Source organism: Tiliqua scincoides, chromosome 2, assembly GCF_035046505.1.
Source record: "Tiliqua scincoides isolate rTilSci1 chromosome 2, rTilSci1.hap2, whole genome shotgun sequence".
In the NCBI taxonomy this organism is placed as follows: Eukaryota; Metazoa; Chordata; class Lepidosauria; order Squamata; family Scincidae; genus Tiliqua; species Tiliqua scincoides.
The window spans coordinates 177185510-177209233 of NC_089822.1; the positions used below are offsets into that span (position 1 = coordinate 177185510).

Sequence of the window (23724 nt, forward strand, 5' to 3'; positions counted from 1 at the left end):
TCCAGTGTTGAATTCTAATGTGCAGATGTCCTTCATCACAGTCACAATAAAACACCACTATTGTAACATACTGAAAAGATGACTAGAATTGCTTCTAGCTAATTTTAAATAAATGGCAGGAAAGGATATAGGAAGATGTTTTTATTTGTTACTTCACTATAATACCTGCATAGGTTGAAAATTAAATCTCACTGAGTAGCATTACTGAAGTCTTTCCTTAACCAAGTAGGAAAGATTTAGGAACATTTGAGTATTGTCTGAACTAGCTTAACAGTAATGATGACAATGCTTCCTTGGTCCCCATATTTGCGGATCAGGTATCCAGTTTTAGTGCTACTTGGAGGGGGGTGTCCATTAATGTTAGTTTTATGCTTACAGAACTGAATTTTCTTGCTTTACAGGTTGCTTTAAGAGCATACAAGTTTATAGTGACATGCAGGCTGCCTCCTGGCAGCCTGAATGCTTGAAAAAACTAGATCGAGGTTAACTGCTTCCTGTTAACCTCTTTCAAGTTTTTTTGAGCAGTCAGGCTGCCAAAGTCCAGTAAGCGTTTTAAAAATGTTAATGGGCATGTAGGGGTAGTGGAGGTGGAGTTCCCCATATCTTTGGGGGTCCCTGGAACAGATCCCCTGCAGATACGAAGGCATGCCTGTACATTATCAGACTTCATTTTGTTAGTTCTGGAGTATGCATTCTTTAGAGATTTCAGTCATGGGTTTGGTTTTTAAGCATTTGAGTTCCTAGAAAGACTAATCTATTTCATTTTTTTTTTAGTTATTCCTTATTGACTTTGGGTTGGCAAAAAAATACCGGGACAACAGGACAAGGCAACACATACCATACAGAGAAGACAAAAATCTCACTGGTACAGCCAGATATGCCAGCATCAATGCACATCTTGGCATTGAACAGAGGTGAGTGGAAATTTCTGAAGTGATTTTTGGAAGCTGTCAACACTATGAGTCTTTATGAATCTCACATTAGCTGAAGAAATTCAATATTTACCAGAAATAAAAAAATTAACATTTCTGCAGTAAACTATCTTTAGGTGAAGATAATTTTTTCCCTGAATCATTTAAAAGCTAGGGGCTATCAAGTACATTTTGCAAAAACAGTTATGTATATCCTTTCATTCTGGTGGCATTTCATCAAATTTGGACAACTCATATTCAGAGCCATCTTAGTATAGTATTTGTGCTGCTAGTATTGGAAGAGGAATTGAGAAGCGTTTTCTGGTAAATGTGTATCAACAGCTGTTTTAGATAGGGAGAAGCTACTCCTAAAAAATACTACTACTAAATTATTAATCAGTTGGCCATATTGTGACTTCTGAAAACATGATTTAAATAGATCTGACTTGAAAGAAATACTGAACTCTGCTTTTTGTATGTTGATAAGTTGCCACTGTTAGATTGAAGTGAAATTTTTCCTGAAATAATTCAAGTGTAGTGTAGAACTTAGTAGAAACTAAATTTGTATGCTAAATCTTTGTATTTTCATACTGTTAAGTCACAATTGGAATAGGTAGTCATGCTGTTGCTTAACTCTATTTTTTTTACTTCAGTGTGCTAACCAATGGTCATGGTCCTTAAACCTTGAGTGCTAAAATGCCAGATGATGATGATGATTATTAACAGTATTTATATACCGCTTTCAGCTAAAAGTTCACAAAGCGGTTTACAGAGAAAAATCAAATAACTAAATGGCTGTATAGATGTATAGGTAAATCCGCTCTGTTTTGAAAAACTAAATTTATAATTGGTGGCAGATATACAATCTAAAACTCTTGCAATTTAAATCTGTTTTTTGCTCTTGCTGGGCATTGGCATATTAGAACCTGAAACAATTTCTGTATTCATATCTTGAGACCTCAGTAAATGATATAATACGGTGTATTAAATTAATAAACGCCTCTTGTATCTACAGTCGTCGTGATGATATGGAGTCGCTAGGATATGTATTGATGTACTTTAACAGAACCAGTCTGCCATGGCAAGGATTAAAGGTATGTCATCATATTTTTCTGTAGAGTCATAAACTTGTTGGAGCTGTTGATGACTGTACGGAAAAACAGACTAAACACTATATGGTATGCACTGTCATTCTAATTGTTTGAATTCATTTCAGGATTCCAATAGCTCTTTGAAAAGCTCTTGAAGTGAGGGTATTTGCGCTGTAATTCGTTTGATTTAGACAAATAAAATTGCAATCCTGATTAAGCTTAACAGGAAAAGTCCCTTTTTGGGAGAAGGGTGGGATAAAAATAAAGTTTTTATTATTATTATTATTATTATTATTATTATTATTATTATTATTATTATTATTTATTATTATTAAAGTCCTAGAATGTGATCTTTATTTAAATTGTAATGGAAGATATATCTTCATATATAATTAATTAACGTTAGGCTTGGCTAGTCCATATGACAAGTTGCATTATCAACTGAAACGTACTTTGAAATTTCATAGAAGTGGAAATTGTGTCTGAAGCATTGGAGCTGAGTAAAAAGAGAGGTAGCAAATATAGCTACACAAAATAACCTTGTGATAAAGCTATGATAATTAGCATTAATCTGGGTTCAAAACATAACACCAGAGTGACCTTCATTCCCTTTGTGATGAGTTGTGGGGCTTGAAGTTTTTTTGGAAAGATTTTGGTTGTATCCCAAGTTCTAATTGGTCACGATTAACTACTTCAGAAATTCCTTGCATTTAATCCTTTGTCTTTAAGGCTCTGTCCATCTCATATTTGCTGTTGTCCTTGTATCACTTCGATCCACATGTTCTTTAGGCTGCAACAAAGAAGCAGAAATATGAAAAGATTAGTGAAAAGAAGATGTCCACTCCTGTTGAAGTTTTGTGTAAGGTAAGCTTAAGAGAAACTGTTTTGTTTTAGAATGAAAACTTGTCTTTGGTAAAGCATCCATCTTAATCCTGTGTAACTTATTGATGTTGGGTGGTTGTTCTCTGTTAGTGGCTACTGTAGTGGTGATGGTTAGATTGCTTTGAGTTAATTTACTTAGCACACAATCCAAAGTGCTCCCAAGGCTGATGCAAGTCCCCTGCACTGGCCTGGCATTATTGTAAAAGCGCCGTAAGGTGCTTCTGCACCACCATGCAAGTTGGGATACTGGCGAAGGGGACTTGCGCCAGCCTCTGGAGGCCAAATGCTGCCCCAGCAGTGCCAGAGGAGGATGAGTTTGTGCTGGTGGTGGGCTGCTGGGGGTCTGGAGAGGGTGGGCATCAGGTGGGCCCATGGAGGGGGTGGAGCCAGGATCCGGCACTTGTGCGTCACCTCTTTAGGCCCCATTCAGTCTGCTGCTATGTTACCTGGGGTAAGGGGAATCAGTTCCCTTTGCTCCAGGTTGCACCACTGCCAGCCCCAATCTTGCACTGGATACAGTGCAGACAAGCCAACCTGCTAATGCAGAGTAGAATTGCATTGTTAGTCACTAACTTTCTAAATTTAAGGCCTAGAAGGGACTCATAGTTTGATGAATTCCTTTTACAGGGATTTCCTGCAGAATTTGCAATGTATCTGAACTACTGCCGTGGTTTACGCTTTGAAGAGGCCCCTGATTACATGTATCTGAGGCAGTTATTCCGTATTCTTTTCAGGTCAGTCTTGAGGGAAAGCCACATAGGTCTTCTTTAACATAATTGGTCAGTAAATATTTCAGACTAGAAAGAATCTGTTAGAAATGGATTTGGCTTAAGCATTTGACATGAACATTGGTATCAAGACAACTGCCATTATGAGTACCTGCATAGCTCAGATCAGTTTAGTCTTAATCCATTTATTTGAGCACCACCTTGTTCACCAGCTAGAAACAATATTGAAGATTTTCCAAAGTTGGATATTGTACTTAACACGCATGAATTTTCTAGAGGACACCAAAATTGGCTTTTGAGCAAAATACAGATTGGGTATAGAGGTTGCTTTCAGTTGCTTGATTTCCAAGAAGGAGAAGCCAAACATAATATTGAAATATTTTTGAAAAGGTTTATTTCATACTGTATAATCACCTTGGATTTTGAGATTTGAGAGCAGGCAAGGTTGAGTAGGAGTAGTATGGGCATTTTGACAGAGTGAGTCTCCATTTGGGAATCCTGATCATACACTAAAAATATTTGAATCTGAAGGTTTTTATGTTGGTACATAAGGCTCTCTAAAGTGATCGCAGCTTCATTAACAGTAGTCAAATTGGTGGACATTCTGTAAAGTTGCCAGCCCTCAAAAAAACTGAAGGTTGCCTTTTTCCATGAGAGAACAGTGTGCAGAGGAAGGGAGAGACCAGTGATTCCACATGCACATGTGAGGCTTTTTGGATTCCTACCACTGCTCCTGTAAATAATTGACAAGTGACTTTCCAGCTTGCTTCAAGCAGGCTTCAATTATTAATCCATAGACTGCTTTATCTTCAAAGAATTTTGGAAAACATCTTTAACTTTAGTGTTAGTCTTCAGTAGAATGTGATAGGTATACAGTAGCAAAGCAATATAATGTTGCAGTGAATGTTTCACTTCCTTTCCCTTCTCCAGGACCCTGAATCACCAATACGACTACACATTTGACTGGACAATGTTAAAGCAGAAAGCAGCACAGCAGGCAGCCTCTTCCAGTGGGCAGGGGCAGCAAGCCCAAACCCCCACAGGCAAGCAAACTGACAAATCCAAGAGTAACATGAAAGGTTAGTAGCCAAGAACCAAGTGACGTTGCAGTCCAAAAACATTAAACACTAATTTGGATAGTGTATGTCAACTTAAGTGTTAGATCAAGGAGGTCATTAAAAACCTACATTTGGCTGTTTAGTATTACAAAGAAACCGGACGTCCTTGGAAAATTTGACTACTAACTTTAAACCAAGTGTCCTTGTTTTTCATATCATTTCTTTGGGGGATATTGGGTCATTTTAACCACTGCATCTTTTGCTCCCGCATTAACCCCTCTTCAGAATAAACTGGCTTGGTGTTGGGAACATTATAAGCGTGATCCAAAATCCTAGACCTAACACTTTAAAGGGAAAATCTTCTGTTGAGTTTTTAATAAGGATGGTATGTGGGGGCTTTGGTATGGGTTTCTTTGCTATTGCTATGCAAAATGAAGATGGAAAGCTAGGCATGATCTTGTTTGGAGTTCTGCCTAAAACACTTGTGTGATGGATTTTTATTCCTTGGCATAGACAGTGTCAATTTTCCATCTTCAATTACAAATCTAGGGATGGATTTTTCTGTATGATGAATAAGTAATGGGATTGTTTTATTTAAAGTGAGGCAATATAACAAGCTAGTGGTTTTTAAAAGTATCTTGTCTTTTAAAAAATGTGAATTTAATATAACTTGTTGACACCTACCATAGTAGATAAAGATTTTTTTAGAAAGATCTTAAAATTTGAATGGAATTTTTAATTTTATTGTCAAAATGCATTTTTTAAAATAAAAAAAACACCACTTGATGTTTTGATCTTAAAATGTTATGGCTCGAAGATTATAGAATTCCATTATAAATTATAGTTCTATATTATGAGACAATGTATTTCTATAATCTTTTAAAAATTTATAGATTGGGGCCTCAATTTTCTGTTCATAGATAGGATCCGATGTACTTTACTTAGGTTACTCTTTCTAGCAACTCAACTACTTGCTCTAAAAGGTGCCTTCAGAAAATTGTGCAGTCCTAACCAGAATTTGTATTTCTAGAGATAACATTAACAATTTACTGAGATGAGAAATAACAGACCCGATCAGTCCTGTTTTCCATCTCTGAAGTTATTCCTGGATTCTCCCCATGATAGAATGCTAGAAATTCTTGGCTACTTTTTTCAAATCTCCAGTATTGCTTTCAGCAGTCTACTTGAGTGAAGTGGGTTCATTTAGAGTGGCAACCCTGTCTATTGTCCCTCTGTAATATTTGTTTAGACAAAGTCAAGGTCTTGCCTCTCTCTGCAAGTGCGGACTTCCAAGAAAGTCAGTGAACAGTGTATTGAAGTTGGAGACATTGTAGACAGAGAAGAAGCCTGCAGATAAATGCCAAAATGGAGGCACTGGCAATAGAAATTGAGGGAAAGGGGTTAAAAATGAAAGGATATGAGCAGAATATCTTAATCTAGGTGTCTTTTGAGTGTAGTTTCCATTGCTTGAGATCTACTCTACCATTTTTCCCTCATTAGAAGGGAAAACCTCAATTGCCAGCAACCCTTAAAAGAGTCTGTCTGAGGATATTTTAATGAAGTTCCTGTACCTGTGGTTAAGGCAGGTGGGTGTGCAAAATGCAAACAGTGCAACAAAGAAATGCAAGACTTCATTGCCCAAATGAAACACCATCATGAGTAGTTTCCTTCTCAGAAAGGAGTTGCTTTGAAGACCACAAAAGAAACGTATTTGAATACACAAGATTTTCAGGTTAGTAAATGTTCTTATTTCATAATTTCTTAGACTGCCTATCTTTCCTGGCCTTAACTTTTGAGTGAACAGATTATTTGAATTATCAGACTTGAATAAAAATGTAGTCACTTTATGGTGTAATATTGATGTAGTTGTGATTAAAAATGACTGAAGTAGGCAGATCTTCCTTTTACAGTGTAACCTTTAATATTGTTGGTGTATGTTGTAAGCTGTATGGTAATTACTAATTTTCATTGACTTATTTTGTTTAGGAGGATCCATTCTCAACATGCAGGACTCTGATAACTATTCACCTTCAATACCACAGTTATCATCTTCTGCAGTTTCAAACTTCCTACTAATGACAAGGACAGTGTTTCATTAATATCATGTATGTCACATAAACTTAGTCCATCAGTTGTAGTTAAAAAAATCTCCATCCAGAAGGCACCATGGATAAGTTCATGATAAGAACCTGCAAAAAATTTCAGCACAGAGTGATTGATGGAAAAAAAAATGCTCAAATTTATATATGCAACAAACTGTACTTTTTGATTGGTTGAGAACTTGCACCACTTTAACATGATTCAGTCTTTACCACCAGGATACTGTTAACCTAGCAGAGCAGATGTCACTGGAAAATCTCTGGATTGTGGATGAGATGAAATCTAGAAGAAAGTGAAGATAATCTCAAGTTGCTAATACGTGGCTACATTGCTCGTTGGACCACTTCTTAGCCAAAGACTTCATTGCTTTAGAAATAAAGGCTGTTGAAATTGCAAAATACTTCTGTAATGACCACTTTGTAGCAGCTGCTCTGAAGAAGGTAGTAGGAGTCAAGCTAACTCACCTGCAGGTTGTATAGTGAACTTGGTAGTGGACTGTTTTGCGCATTATATCAAGAATTGGTCTAAGGATTATTTGTGAACAGAACAAGAAAAACAGGTGGCACTGTCAAAGTTGAACTTCTCAGTATTGGACTTAAGAGAAATGTGGAGTCCTTTCTGACTATTGTGAAACTTATTTCCTTAGCCTTGAACAAAGTGCAGGGAAATGCCACTTGCGAATGCACCTGACAACCTTGAATGGCTGCCAGGTAGTACCCCAGAATGCCTTGCAGGGCCAGGAAGGCAGGCAGCTACCTGGCAAAAACACACTTAGTATGGGTTAGCTGATTGAGCCATCAAGGAAGTGGGGAGGGGGGAAATTAGTCTGAGTTTGACAGGGCTACTGTCACATGCAGTCAGTCATTGGCCGGAATGTCGCTGTGTGGCACAGATCTGTAGTTACAGAATTGCTGTAGCTTGTTATATTTCTCTGTAGAACAGATCTGTAATATTTCTAGTAGTCCAATTAATTTTTATAATATAGTATAATTTGTCAGCAATTATAACTGACTCTACAATCCAATAGACTCTCAGTATGGTTGACGCATACTAAAACAGCAGTAACAGAGCCAAAATAAGAAGAGTTTAGGAGTACTTTCCTTTAAGGCAGGGTTTGGCAGATTTCAGGCTTGCAGAATCTACTTTGCTTTTCTTAATAGAAATCAAAGATCCATCAATTGGAGAATTGAAAAATGACTGAGGATGGATCCAAATCTGAATATACAGGAAATGCAAAGCAGGGGTGTAGGGAGTGGAGCAGTCATCACCCCTTACCTGTGAATTTTTCCCCCACTGAATAAGCCAAGTACTTTTCAATTTAATCCATGAGTTTGGAATGAAACTGAAATGGAGTGAAAGCAGCATTTACTTGGATATTTTGTTCTGTGAATTCCTTGAATGACTTATGATGGAGGAAACTGATGTTCCAGCCGCCCCACTTGGCAACAAGGCGATTCCTTGCAGTCTGAGGAAACCTTTGTGGAGTGAAGAAAAGTTGAGAGCCTTCATTGATATTGGCAGGAATAGTCTCTCACCAAAAATTGTGGAGTAGTTTTACTACATTTGGAGAAGCTCAAGGACATGTGCTACCTGAGGGACCTTGAGGCCTGCAGGACCAAAGCCAATGAACTTCTGAAAAACTTCAAGAAGGTGAAGGAGGGCAGTAGCCATTTTGGACACCTCAAGGGTAAAATATGCTTTTATCAATGTAGGTAATGGTGATGGTATCCTGGATGAGTGACATGAGTGGTGCAGCAGAAGAGATGCATTGCTGTTCTGAGGGACACGGAGGAAGAAGCAAATGACAAGGAAGAAGTGATTTTGAACCTGTTTCATGTAAACCCTAAGTTGTCCTCTCTGCAGCCAGGTCATTCAGCTTTGGACGAGTTATCCCAAGCTGCAGATATTGGAAGAAACCCTGCTGCATAAACTGTTGCAACAGACATTTGCAGAACCAGGAAGCACTTCCCTATCCCTTGGGAAATATCTTGGGAAGTTGCAGGAGGAAGCTAGTTAGCAGGAGCAGAAAGAGCTGGAAGGAAGGAAGGGATTCATTTCCCACCTTTTGTACGGACCGCAGCATTTGACAGGTACTGTTTTACGTAAAATCAGACTTTGCAGAAATTGAGCAACAAAGGTCTCAGTTGAGCAGTACAGAGAGAATGTGACATCTGAGGAACAGGCAAAAGTGGCAGCATCTTGAGTTCTCACAGGAGCTGTTGCAGGCAAACTGAGAAATGAGAAGCAAGCTCACAGAGACCCTCAACTTCCTCCAGGACCAAGACTTTGATGTGGGAAGTGTGCTTGTAGAGGGCAGCAGCTAGCAATGAGGAAGCCTTGAATAATATGGCCACCGGGCTTGGCACCTTGAAGGAGTGGAGGTCACAGGACATCAGGATACTGGTTGGAACTATTGAGAACACTTGGCAGCTAGCGGCCAGCTTCATGGAGAGACAGACTGCTGTAATGAAGGCTTACCTTTCCAGAGCCACTGCAGGCTGGGGGGTACTAGGCAGTTGCATCAGTAAGGGGCTACTTGACCCCCCATTATGAACATTACTACATATCTACCAACCCATTTGCTTGAATTTGTTTTGTGTGCATTTACATTGAACTATTCAGGATTTGAGTACATTTACCACAAACTGAAGTTAGTTCTAATTAATGTGACAGTAAATACATGGAACAATAAATGATTATTTCACAAAACCCATCTCTATTTGAAATACAAACTGCTGCAACCTGTCACTGCTGAATTGATTGCAGAGAAGATTTCTGATCTTTTTTGCATCTTTCTCAAGCACTCTGTCTCCAACAGTCTCACGGAGCGTGGGGGAGGAGTGTGTGTCTTCATCCTCAAAGGGGATTTCTCCGCCCTTGGGAATAGCTCCAAAGGGGATTGTTTTTCTGAATCAGGGTTGCTTAAATTCCAGAAAAATCACTCCCTGAGAGAGTCAGATTTTGTGTACAGTGCAGCTGATTGTCACTACTACTGGCACCAGCTGTTTGTCACAGTACACTCTTAAACAAATCTTCTGCAGTCCCTTTAAACAGTCCAACACTCTCTAAGCAACTGATACCTGCTGAGGATCTTGTTCCTGCTTTGGATTGGGAAACGATGGGTAGGACTTCATAAGCCATAGTTGAAGCAGGTAGAAAACATTGCTAATGGTCATGGGTTGGATACCATCTCCATTTATTTTCTCCATCGTGGTTACCCTGGTGCTATTCTCCATCTTCTTGGAAAGGGGACATTTGCAGAATCTGCGAAGTTGTCCTTGCAAAACTGACTGTGAATGTGCCCTAGAGTCTGCAACTGCCTGAAGCATGCTAGAGTAGTACCTCCTATGGCTCAGAAAAGTGTTGAAACAGTAACTTAGTCATTGGTTGGGAATATGGCTTCTGTCTAGGCCAGTGATTTTCAGCCTTTTTCATCTCACAGCACACTGTCAAGGCACACCATCAGTTTTTTAACAACTGACAAGGCACACCATGCTGTCCATGAGGGCTCACATCCCCCATTGGCCTTGCTAATAAATGACCCTCTCCCAAATTCTCGTGGCACACCTGGGGACCATTCATGGCACACCAGTGTGCCACAGCACAGTGGTTGAAAATGGCTGATCTAGGCCCTTGAAGCAATTTACAAATCCTTTGGCATAGAACCCATTGATTATTTATTTCACATTGCCGGATCTTATGACTAACCCCATTTTGGACTCCATGATCACCTCGCAAACCTCCACAAAGATGGCAAGAGCTGTTGAAATGCTGATTGTATACAGTGCTGCCATTGCCCTGCAGTTTTGACTCTGATGCCAATCTGAAAATGGTTATAGTGACTTGTTTTTCAGGTGTGATCGTCTCCCACATTGGAGTTGAGTAAGTTGTGGCCTTACCTCATCCATAATTCCCATGAGGGTGGATCTTGACATGTGGTAGTAGCGTCTCCACTGGTCATAGTCGCACCCTGAAGTGCATCATTTTCCCACCAAAGGGTGCTGTGGGGCACTACCCAGACAGTTCATCTATTGGTCTGCACATCAGGCGTCCATGAACTACCATGCTGTGAGATTTTGGGAATTAAGGCTGGAGAGGGGAACCTTATGTAGTTGTAGTCTCTTGTTATGTGTCTTAGCATACACAGTCTAATATCTGAGTAGTTTTATTGCTTAGGACAGGGTGGTCGAAGTTCTGTGGGCTGGGGAGGGGGGCGCTGAACAAGCCCTGGTGTCACCCCCTGACTGTGCAGACATGGAAGTAATTGGCAATGATGTGATGTCACTGCCAATTATTTCTGAGTTCTGAACTGCCAAAGTCACTCAGCAGTAACTGGAGTTGGTGGTGGGTGCAGCAGGGCTTTTCTGTCTCCAAAGGAGAAGCTGGAATGACATGGCAGAGAGATAGAAAAGCCTCTGAAGTGGGAGGAGGTGGTGGATGGTGGCTTCAGTGAGGTTTTTGGGGGCCACCAAAAAGGACCTTGTGGGCCTGCATGTTGGACCTCCCTGACTTAGGATAAAATGGCTAAAATGTTTAAGCTTGCTTGGTCAAAATGGTACTCCTACACTTGGGGGTGTCATTTTGCTTGTAAGAAGAATGCAGGACATACTTGAAAATATTCAGCTGAAAGGTAAGACTGAGATTCACTATTCCATGAGGAATGTTAAGGGCCAGAGGAACTGAAGTATTTAAGAGTTATCACTAAATAGTCATTTTGTCTGCACTGTTGATGGCAAAAGGCAAAAATGTAAGGAAATTGAATATGCAGAGTTTAGGGTGGAGGAGATGGGAAGGGTGAGAATATGCAGGTGTTTGTTCCTTGATAACGTGTGCATGTGAAGGGGGTATCAAGGAACTTTCATATAATTTCTCCACACCAGTCCATACCCATTAATTGAAAGACAGTTCACAGGCTTCGCTGTGAATTGGATCCTGTATACATACTATATAGAGAAACTGCGCTAAGTTGGGCTATAACCTTCCTGCCTTTACTGATTTTCCCCTTTGCTTTTTTTATTGGCAGTAATGGGATAGAGAATGGTAACACTGAGGAGGGTGTGGTAGGTGAAACACTGTAGATAATGTTGTGATGTTATCCATGTTGAAAGTGTGAGGTTTCAAAACAAGTAGAAAAATCTGCTTTGGGAAACAAGAAAATCTTAAACGTAAAGGATTCTGTCCATTTTTAAATATTACCAAACTCTGAGGCCTGTTTCGGATTACGTTCTTGAGATCATACCTGGTGTAGTGGTTTGGGAGGTGGACTTGGACCTGGATGATCCAGGTTCAAATCCTCCCTCAGCCACAAAGCTTCCTGGGTGACCTTGGGCCAGTCACTTTCTCTCAGCCTGACTTATCTCACAGGGTTGTTGTGAGGACAAGAAGGAGGGGAAGAGCAGCTATGTAAACCGCCCTAAGCTCTTTGGAGGAAGGGCGGTATAAAAATGTGGGGAAAAAAATGCCATGGTTTGCAGAATGTGCATTTGGCATTCTGTAACTGCTGCTATTTATAAGTTCATCACCAGCCAGTTAAAATTGCTTCTCAGAGTTGGCAATGATAAATGGGTCTTTATGTATTTTTAGTTTCAATATTCTGTTTTTATTTTCAAGAAGCTTAGTTATGACAAAGAATACTCTTTTAAAAAACTTTAAAACATACACCAAATGGATCAACCAATAATTATTGCCATTGTTGTGCTATCAATTTAAAGTTGTGATTCAAAACTGGAAATCTGTCACCTGAACCTGATAAAAGTTGCTGCCTTTTAAACTGGGCTTGTGGATCTGCTAGAGTTCTTCATTGAATGAAGATGACAAACCTCAGTGCGTATATTAAATACCATTGTGCCTGGAGCAAGTAGTTGTGTACCTAACTGCACAGTGCTAAGTCAGCATGGGTTTCTGCAGAACTGAGTCCTATAAATGACACTGACTTTCATCTTGCACTTTTGATATCCATGGAATTTCTGCTAACAGATTTCAACAGGCATCAAAAGAATAACTCTTTCAAAGCTTTTACTGTGGAGTAAATGCTTTTTCAATGTGGGTGCATACAGTTGCTCTTGTGCAGAATAGTTTTTGCCATAATTATTATTTTTGGTTGCAGATTAGCGCAGAGTTCAAGTTTTGTCTTACGTATAATCAACACATTTAAGGTAATTTTGTTAAAGCAATTTTGAAATGTGTTTGTGCACTTAAGTAGACTTTATCTTTCATACAGCTCAACAATGAGTAATGCTAGTTGTAAATGATGGAAAGGGTTTTTTGTTTTTTTTAATCATAGTTATATAAGTCTATTGGTGTTTCCTGCAGCAGATTCTGTCAAATCAGATTCTAAATGGTGAGGGTATATCAGAAGAGTAAAGTTTAATCTGAAACCATCCAACCAGTTTCCAAGGGAAATGTTCTGCCAGTGTTCCTAAGGAACTCCACTTAACCAGTCTTTAATGGCAAGACCAATGTACTGGGAATATATAAAAGCACGTAGAGACCAAATTTGTTAGGTGTCCAGCAATAAAAGAAACCACTTAACTTTGTTTAAAGATTCCAGAATCAGATCTGCTATTCAGATGATTGATCCAAACCTAGAGTTTATAAACCTTAGCAATGCTACTGTTACAGTAATGCTATTGTGACTATGCACTCTTGTTGCATAGTAGAAGTGTGTGCAGTTTAATAGATAAGTGTACTCTGAGACCTGTGCAGTTTAGTATCTAACATTGAGAGCGAGAAGCCAGGTATGATTTAGTTTAGCACAACTGATGTGATTTAGTTTAGCAAAGAATGAGCTTGCCTCTGTTCTTGTAGACTTTCTGATCAGTAGTAATTCATGTAAATAGCATTCAAAAATGTAGAACAGTGGCAAAGGTAAGTGATAAAATAGGCTTAATTTTCTGATTCTCAAGAATTTTTTTGGCAGTAGATACAAAGGGCTTAACAGCTGACCCAAATGTCCGAAATAGCTTTGATTTACAGTAGCTGTACTTCATGAGGACATGGTAGTGGTGGAAAGCATTCCATTTTGTTGACTTGACATGCTTCCAGTATATTTTTAATACTAAGAATATTTATATACTGATTTTCAACAAGAGTAGTTCACAAAGCAGTTTACATATTTGCTGCATGACCAATGTGTCCCTCAAAGAAACAGATACAACGGATTGCAGTCAAAAATCCCCATGCGTGATCAGAGCACTCTTCTACCATGCATAGGGTGTTGCTGATTTTTCCATGAGGCTGTAGCTTTCTGAAGAAAAGATATTGCTCAACAGTTCCTGTATGTGCTGCTGTCTGAAGAGAAAGCAGTCTTCTCCAAGTGGGACTGCTTTCCACTTGCAGAAGAGGATCCTATGACAGGAGATTTTGTGCCTGCTAATTTGCAAGCAGTTGGAGTTTTATAGAAAGGGTAACAACACTGAAGTTCAACTGCTGGAAAGAGTGAACAATGGTTTGTTAACATTTAATATCATCTAAGTAAATATTTACAACAAATCTGAGACTACAAGAAGAAAAGCTTAAAGTTGAACACTTTGACATTAAATTACTGAATCCATGACTATCTAGGAAATATCAATCAAGTTCTCTGAAGAATGTCTTATAACTAACTTTTTAGTCTGTGTAATACATTGAAGGAACTGTTACGGGAGATTAAATAGTTGTTGGGTGCAGAAAACCACATTAAAAACAGATTTGTGACTTATGAAAAACCCCACCGAATCCACCTGTATGATGATATTTTAAATATTCTGTGCTGCTTAGTGATTCAAAGTCTGCATATATTTTAGATTTATGAAGGGAATAAGCTCTCTAACTGAGAGAGAGCAAAGCTTACCAGCAATTTCCAGCCAGTTGTGCTTTTCTGGATGGGTCTGTTCTTGTCCAGATCATATCCTGACCTGGTTACCCAGACTGATGGAAATTCTGTGACAATTTGAAGCTGCTTCTCTACCTGCAAAACAAGATGCTACAGTGGAAAAACTGTGTGCCACCAAAGCTTATGCTTTGGCAGGTGATTCTTTTATAAGGCTGGTGTTGTCTCTTCTTGCTACAGATTCCAACAGTGTAATAAAAAAACAACACAGAAATTCAGGGTCATAAAGAACTCTGCATGGTGCTAGTGTGTGTTTGGCAGTTGAGGATTGGAGAAATTGCAGAGGTTACTTGAACGTTAAAAGACCAAACTTGGGGATAGTTTAACTACATTATTTTCCTTTTAAAACAAAACTCATTCTGAATGGGAATGGTGTATGCACACACACACACATCCCTTGAGTCTTGTGAGTTGGCAAATATAGACTTCTATGTAAAGTGATCTGGTTGTTTCACATTAACGTGAAATATCCACAGCAGCATGAAGTCTTTGCAGTGCCTAGACCAGGGGTGCTCACACTTTTTTGGCTCGAGAGCTACTTTGAAACCCAGCAAGGCCCGGAGATCTACCAGAGTTTTTTTTACAATGTTCGCGCCATCGTAACATAACATTTATGTGTACAATGTATGTTGGTGTACCTTGAGCCCCACTGAGTATAACAGGACTTACTCCTGAGTAGACATGCCTAGGATTAGGCTGTGAGGCTGCAATCCTAGCCACACTTACCTGGGAGTAAGCCCCATTGAGTACAATGGGCCTTACTCCCGGTGTTTCCTCCCAGAGGCACCTGAAGGGGGGGTCAGCACTCCGCGATCTACTCATTTTGCCTTGCGATCTACCAGTAGATCGCGATCCACCTATTGAGCACCCCTGGCCTAGACTATGAATTTTTCCTTAAATGTTCTGTCTTGTTTCCCTCAGCCATCTGCTTTATCACGAATTTAGTGTACTGTCTCAGCCTACGGTTGCTTTTATTCATAATTCAACTTGCCCTCTGTCCATTTGTTCCCCATTCTTCAGAGCCTTCTTTATAGCTTTCAGCTTCCATGCCCCTACCCTGTCCCTACTAATGACCCACAGCTATTCCCATTTGTAGTCTTGTAGAAACAAGGTTTCCTCTGGCAAATTGAAACTTTTGCTTCCTTCAGAGAATCTGCACTGTCAGTGTTTTATTTCTGAGCCGCCTCCTGAAGTAGCTAGAATGTAGATGAATATGCTGTGACAGGAACAAGCAGTGACTTGGATGGGGGGGGGGGGTGTGGCGGCTTGTAGATGAAGTGTGACAATACTTATTTGATTTATATTCAGTATTATTGCCACCTGATTGTCAATAGAGATGTCCAAAATTTTGGTCTACTTACTACACTGCACTTAATTACTTCCTCAATATATTTAGATTGGGTCATTTTTGTTAAGGAAGCTTCAGAAGACATTGAAATAGTTTTAGGTAATTTGCATTTAGAATAAATATGAATATCTTCATATTGGATTTTTATTCTGGATTAAGTTGCATATCATCCTGTCTTAACTAGTTGCAGTAGAACCAAATTTCATGTCCTTGTGTATTAGTTTTAAAGCAGTAGCGTTCAGCAACATTACAACTTCATTTCACAAACTAGATCAAATACAGTGTTTCTGAATGTTTACTAGTGGTCTACACCTCCATTTCTCTTCTGAAAATAGTTCTGCAAGTAGGGTCATATGTGCACCTAACCCTCATACACTGAGGAATAGTTTAAGTGTAAATATAAGACTCAATAGATTAGGGGATTATCAAGTTCATTGGTGCAAGAAGTCTTGCCTTTTCTTCAGAAAAAGCATCTTCCTGAAACAGTTCAGTTGTATTAGCAGACTATATATACATTCCTCCTGGCAGAATGGATACTGCTGGAAATTGCTGTATAGTAGCATATAAGATTGACCAGTGAACAAAGCATTGTTGTACTTTTGTTCTGCTGTAGGCATACCATAATTTGATTTCATAATAGTATTATTGGCTATATGATCAATGTAGCTGGTTAAGCAAATCTCTTAATCCTTCTGGGGAGGAGCTGGGGGAGTTGGTAATATTTGGGTTTTTTATAAGTTTTTCAGTACATAGCCAGCAACACTTAAATAGTGCAATCATATGCTTATCTACTTGGAAGTAAGCCTCATTTAGGTTTACTCCCAGTTACATATGTGTAAAATTGCAGCCTAGTCATGTAGCTGGCTCCACTGTGTGAATTCTATTCTGTATTATCTTGCATAAGCATGAATTTAGGAGCTGCAAGTCTTAATCGACGAAAGCTTTAGTTGATTAATAGGTGAGGCATCTTTAATCGGCAAGGCAGAATTAAGAGTACTATATGCGGTTTAGTTTGGGGCTGTTAGTATGTTGCTGTAATACTGATAAGAAAAGGAAAAAGCCACTTTTAATATGTCTTGCAATGAGTGGCCTAAGTTCTTGCACTTTGAAAGTTGGCAACATTCGAATTATCTGTGTAAATTAAGAGAATTGACTAAAAAGGAAGTTGTTAAATCAGTGAAAATTTGAGTCTGTTTCGCAGCCCTAGCATGACTGTTAGGCTCTTGATGCGCACAAATTTGAAATGTTGCTAGATTATTAGCACTAGTGATCCTAAGATGACTATTGGCTAGTGGCCAATAGTGGTTTTTCCTTATGAAAAATAAGGAAAAATAAGGGTTGTTGCATGTCTTTCTCTTAGTGCACAAATCGGACCATTTTTACCTTGGGTGTGACTACCGTCAAATGACTGAGCGCCACCAAACTTGAAAATAAGTTTTTATGATTTTGAGCAAAGTAGCATTTTCTTAAAGAAAGCCATAACTGTTGTTTAAAGCCTCCCGTTCAAATGACTTTTTCATTTCCAAATATCAAACTGCTTTCTTTTCTTTCCAGGTTTTTGAGCATGAAGAAGAGAACAGATGAAGCAGAGCAGAATGGAGCTGGATGTATCACTCCCCAAATTCTAGGAATTTTAGTTCATAAACACACTTGCCAGTGGTTGTGGGCAACCATCTACTTGATGTAAAGAACTTAATTTCAGTATAAACTGGCTCTGGGCAGCGCATTTGATGCTGCACTTTGAGTTGTAGCAGCTGTAATTGTGAATATTACTGAGATAGTGAAACATGGTGTCCAGTTTTCTATTGCATTTTTTCAAGTGGAAAAGTTAACTGAATGGTTGACACAAAGTGGTGGAGAGAATTGTGCATATGCCAATTTTTGTAACCTTTTTACTTTCAACTACACTGCTTATGAGATCTCATTGTTTTGGAGGAATGGCATGAACAAGTCTTCAGCAACAGTTGTGATAATTGTAAATGCTCACAATTGTGCACTCTTTCTGGGTATTCTCCCTGGTTTTGAAAGTTGTACACTTAAAACATTCTTAAAATTGCTGGTATCTCTGTGATGTATGAGCCAGCGGACATGGTAGTAACCAAAGATTCCAGTTTTTAAGCAAATGAAAGACTCTGCCTGCTTACCTGTGCTAGAAATAACAGCATCTAAAGTGAAGACTTAAGAGAAACTTAGCGACTACTAGATTATCTTTAGGACTCTGCATTAACTCTATAATGTTCTTGGTATAAAAGGAGAAACAGCATATTTGTCACAAATTTAGTTAACACCTTACAACTGAAACTGTATGTAAATTGCTTAGATAAATGTAATCACTGTAAACATCTATATGATCTGAGATTTTGTTTTTATTTTGAAACGGAAGCTTTTTGTTTACAAGTTCATAAAAAACTAAACTGTTTCTGTAAGGAAATGAGATTTTTTTTAATTTGCTTTGGTAATTTGCAATCTAAATTAGACACCACCCTTTTAAAAATAGGCAACTACAAGGCCATTTGTTAAAGCAAAAGTCCTATTTCTTAATCATTTTAGATCTAGTGTTGTAACTCTTCCTCACTTTTTGTTTTTAAATAAATTTTGTATTTTTTTCCTTGATGGGGAAGGGCACTCTTGCATTTTTATAATCTGTTGCATCAATACCCAGCCCTCTGTACCGAGAGACTGAATAAAAATAAAGGCATCTTTTCAGACCCATCACAGCAGCTCATAAGCCTTGCCACTGTCTTGCATTGGCTGGATTGATTTACAAAATTTAGCTATGCAGATTTAAAATGGAAGTGTGTGGGGGTGAGGAATTTTCTTTAAAGTTCTTGTGAAGTGGTTATGACCAGGTTTACTCTTGTTCTCAGGCAGCCTCTCAGAGTGCAGTGTTCACATTGGTTACTGCCTTAGGCTGTCCTCACTCTAATCCAGCCAAAAGATATTCTTAACTGCTGGTGATTCGTCTAACAGTGTAATTTATTCCTTTATAGCATGTCAGAATAAATTTAAAAAGTTGTCTGAAAATGCAGCCAGATGCCTATTGTGTACATGGTTTTTATGACTTTTGGACCTCTTCTATGCATATAATGCAGGTTTCAGTTGCAATGCATATTTCACTGTGGAACATTGAAGCTTTCTTAAACAACTGTTTTCCACAAAGTGAGTAGTCAAACCTATTATAGTCATGCAAATGCGGATACCTGGAAGACATTCAAGATGTGGATGCTATTAATAAAGAAGCATTTGGGGAGTTGTGTGTTCAAATTAGTTCTGATGGATGCATTTCAGTTTTTAAAATGAACCAAGTTTTGAATAGTTTCTCAGCATGGTTCAGTTTTTCTATCTTCTCTGAGTATGTTACTGTAACTGAACAGAAACTCCATGGTTCTTGAAAAGTGGATGTATGGGGTAATTTACTTCAGAAATAACTAGTACCTTGTACCTCGGCCACTTGTTCAGTCATCCTCATGGTGAGAGGTGAGCATCAAGGTAGAATAGTTGATAAGATTGGGGGGCAGGAAAGTATGCTGTCCCTAACCCTGACAATTTTTCTGCCATAAGTAGAAGCAGATCTTTCTGTTTTTACGGTAGCAAAGATCTTGATGGAAACCTCTTGCATCTTACCATGTTACACACGTAAGAACCCTACATGATACCAGGGATTGGCACAGCCAGATGGGAAGTGCCAATTTGTCTCTCACTGACAAATCCTTTATTTTGTAAGTTCTGAAAATGAACAGGGCAGCCAACTTTCAAATAGAACAATTAAGTAAGGCTTTTGCCCATTTAAAAAATGTATAATTTCAATTATTTGCAGCTCTGAACAGTACTTTGGAAGAAAAAGCCTTTTTATGCCTCTTCTAAGGTGGTACCTGTATTGTAGCAGGCACGGTCTTAGAGGACATTCCCTTCAGTGGGATAGAGCGGGGGAGCATGGATCTTCTAAGATAATGTCTGTCCGAGTAAGTGGCAAATTTGGAGGCTTTTCTAATTGTCAGAAATTTTGTGGCCCATTTAATGTAATTGGCTAAATGTTGCCCTGCTCTGCCATTTTTCTTCTAAGTATGCTAAACAAAGACGTGTGCTTATAAAATGGTCTCTATTCAGAGACTTTGTCATTGAATTGCTATCAAGTGGGTAGTCTGTAACAAAGGCCAACAAGTGCTGGACATTGAATTAAACTTTCAAAATCTGGACTTTGAATTTCAGTTGTAGTTGTATTATTGCATTGCATTAGGAATCCACTGATAACTTCCCGAAAGAGAAGGCAGGCTGCTTTGTAAGACACCAGTCTTTTCAAGCTGTATTTTCAACATGATTGGAACACCAAAGCTAGAATTCTGTAATCGCATCTTAAAAAAAATAAAAATACCTGAAGTATTTGTTGTTACTAAGGGACTGTAACTCAGTAATAAAGCATGTGCTTTGCATGCAGTAGGGTGCAGGTTCAATCCCTGGCATTTTCAAGTAATACCCAAGGACCCTTATATGAAATTGTGTAGTAGACAGTACTGAGCTAGATGGTCCAGTGGTATGACTGTAAAAACAGCTTATTTTCATGCAGAAAATATCATGGTCCTGGAAGTGAAGATTGCTGAAGAGCCAATATGCTTAAAGTAAGGATTGACCTTGTTACTCAAATGCAGCAACCTTGTAAATATGCAAGGCATCATCTTCTGTTCTTCCTGTTGTGTCCTCTTCCATAATTTTAACATGGAATTATGTGCACTTCCACTACCCTGCCATGTGAAATTTCATACACTATTCATCTTAATCCATGCTTGCAACCTGGTCTGTAACTAGCCTGCTTGATCAGTCACTTGATTTTCATACTACAAAACTACATACTACAAACCATACAAACATCCTCAAGGTATGGAAACATTTGTTCCCTTACCTCAAGGTTGCATTGTGGCTGCACCAGTGCTGGAAAGTTGAATAGGATTGGGCCCTCAACATATAGAGTGGAAAAACTTGGCTGAATTCATAAAAGAGTCTCTAAGGGCCGAATCCAATCCAACTTTCCAGCTCTGCTGCTGCTGTACCAACAGGATATGCATGGCGTTCTGTGGCAAGAGGGCCGTCACAGAGGCCTCCTCAAGGTAAGGGAGTGTTTGTTCCCTTCAAGGCTACATTCCAGCTGCATTGGCACTGGAAAGTTGGATAGGATTGGGTCCTTACTCATTAATAGGGCACAACATGCTACAGTAGTGGTAGATCAGTTTGGATTCTTTTGCTCAGAGATGCATTTATCTTCCAGGAAAAGGACCAGGGCAGGACCGTGGGATCTATAGACCTGGTTAATCAGACCTGGACTTCAGAAGTACTTCTGGATTAAATCTTTTTTCTTTTAAAAGAGAAGCTCTGGAGTTCTATTTCAACTGCATGACTTGTTAATGCGGGTCATGATTATTGTAAATGGAAAGCCTCCTGAATCCCTAGCAGATTGTGCTGAAGCTACATTCCAGTATTGTTAAGGAGTGCCCTTTTTTAACTGCTTAGAAAGCCACACCTGGTAACAGAAGTTGATTGTTTTGGAGAGGTAAGCAACAATAAGGTAAGTAGCAAAATGACACTTGAAATATACTTTGTTTTACAGTGCAATCGTATTCATGTCTACTCAGAAGTAAGCCATCTTGAGTTCAGTGGGACTGTATCCCAGGTAAGTGTATAGGATAGCAGTCTAAATCCCTCCTCCAGTAACATGAAGAATGAAACTCACTGAGTCGTCTGAAAATATTTCAGATGGAAAGGTAGACAGATACTTTCTAAAAACTGGAATGTTCTGCTACAATGTAAAATCCTCATTAGCAGCTAAGCTTCGGTTTAGCTACATGCAAAACTAAAGATGGTTCTTGTCAATAACCAAAATTTAAAAAATACTTTTCAAAATTAAATTCAGGTATTCGAGAGTTCCTATATTCTGTTTTTTCATATTTTTATACTGCCTTTCCTCCAAGGAGCTCAGGGTGGTATATATAGTTCTTTCCCTCCTCTTTATTCTCACAACAACGCTGTGAGGTAAGCGAGGTTGAGAGATCTTGTCTAGTCCAAGGTCATCCAGGAAGCTTTGTGCTGGACGGGATTTAAACCTGAATTTTCCAGGACAAAGTCCAATGCCAGAACCACTATGCTGTCCTGGTTCTCTCAGTTTCTGGTTTCATATAAGTTTATATCTGTTTCTGGTTGCGTGTGATGGTTCTGCAAGCTTCCCTGGTGTAAAGAAGTATGCTTACTGTTGCATTATTAAGAGCACTTAAGAGTATTTTCCTACCTCTAAGCTGTAATAATAATAGAAGGCTGGAGCACTTAAATTCACGTTGGCAAAATTTAATGAAATTGTTTTTTAAATAAGTTAATTTTCTCTGAATAGTAATTATCTTGGGCTGGGGAAAAGCCCCCTCTACTTCTTGAAATTACCTGGATTGTTTCTTTGTTCACTTAAATAAGGATATTCAGTTAGACAGGGTTATGGATTTCAGGGTTATGGTTATGGGTGCAATATTTGTCCCAAGACTTTAAAACAAAAAACCAGTCAAATGCTTTTCAACTTCAGGCCCAGTCCTATCCAATTTTCCAGTACCAGTGCAGCTGTGCTAATGGGGCATGCACTGCATCCTGTGGTGGGGAGGCAGTCACGGAGGCCACCTCAAGGTATGGGAACATATGTTCCCATACCTTGAGGTTGCATTGTGGCTGCACCGGTGCTGGAAAGTTGGATAGGATTGGGTCCTCAGTCGTTTACCAGGTAGTATTAATTCAAGGGGCTGGAGTTTCATTTACCCCTCTGATGCCTTCATAAAATAGAAGGTGCATCTTAGACAAAGGATGAGCTCTTGACCAAAGTGAAAGAATTGGTTGAAATGTGTACTGAAAAACTTTTTCTATGTTGGAACTGTTTGGCTTTCAGAATTATTGTCTTGTTAGCTGTGTGCTGCTGAAATGACAGCATCAATGGCATTCTGAGATTTTGGGGCTCGGTGCTAGAAATCGGTGCTTTCTGTTGGAGGCTTTTAGAAAGCTTCAGGAAGCTGGTAACATTAAAAAAAATGCAATGAGCATGTTGCGAGTGTATTTGCCCTGCCACTTAATGCAAATTCAAGTATGGCTTGTACATGAGGGCTGGAAGCACATTATTGACCCATTTGTCTTCAGGATGTTAAATCTCAACTTCTAATAGCCTGATGATCCCTTTGTAAATGTGTGCTCTTGTTACATAGTATGGAGATAGCTGGGGTAGTAGCATCATGGTTAAGTGCTGAATTAAAACTTCACTAGTTTAACGTTTACCCTATTATGAACTCACTAGGTTCATAAGAGTCTTGAATAAGTTGTTTCTTTTCTGCCTTAGCACTCCAGTTGCAATATGGGGTTAATACTTGCCATACAGAGTCGTTTGTATGGACTATAAGGTAAGAATAGTACCTGCGAGTGCTTGCACACTCAAAGTACCATACAAATGCTAAGTATTACTATTGATAGTGAAACAAGATGGTACTGTAGTTGGCATCCTTCAGTCTCGGAAGACTATGGTGTCACGCTCTGAATGGTGGTTCTGGAACAGTGTCCTCTCCATTGCGCGAAGCCTGGGTAAAGTAGGTATGGAAGATAGGCTGTTACCCATGCAGCAAATCCCCCCTCTCCACGTCGCTGAAATGGTCCAATGGAAAGGCAGAGGCCAATACGGTTGGTTCCAGCGGTGTCGCAGGAGTTGCCAGAACGTGACTGTGTTCAGC

At 39.1% G+C, this 23724-nt stretch overlaps 1 protein-coding gene across 4 annotated transcripts in view; it reads left to right on the top strand.

Moving 5' to 3' along the window:
- The window catches only part of CSNK1A1 (casein kinase 1 alpha 1), a 42598-nt gene extending 23360 nt beyond the window's left edge, over window positions 1–19238 (top strand). For 2 of the 4 annotated variants that reach the window (XM_066613925.1, XM_066613928.1), the window contains 6 exons: window positions 775–914; window positions 1927–2005; window positions 2792–2866; window positions 3512–3618; window positions 4543–4691; window positions 17543–19238. In XM_066613925.1, the coding sequence (XP_066470022.1) occupies window positions 775–914; window positions 1927–2005; window positions 2792–2866; window positions 3512–3618; window positions 4543–4691; window positions 17543–17550 (558 nt within the window). In that variant the 3' untranslated portion in view covers window positions 17551–19238. Of the gene's footprint in view, window positions 1–774; window positions 915–1926; window positions 2006–2791; window positions 2867–3511; window positions 3619–4542; window positions 4697–17542 lie in introns of those variants that run through there. The other 2 variants (XM_066613927.1, XM_066613926.1) reach the window with 2 other exon arrangements.
- Window positions 19239–23724: the final 4486 nt, after the last annotated feature.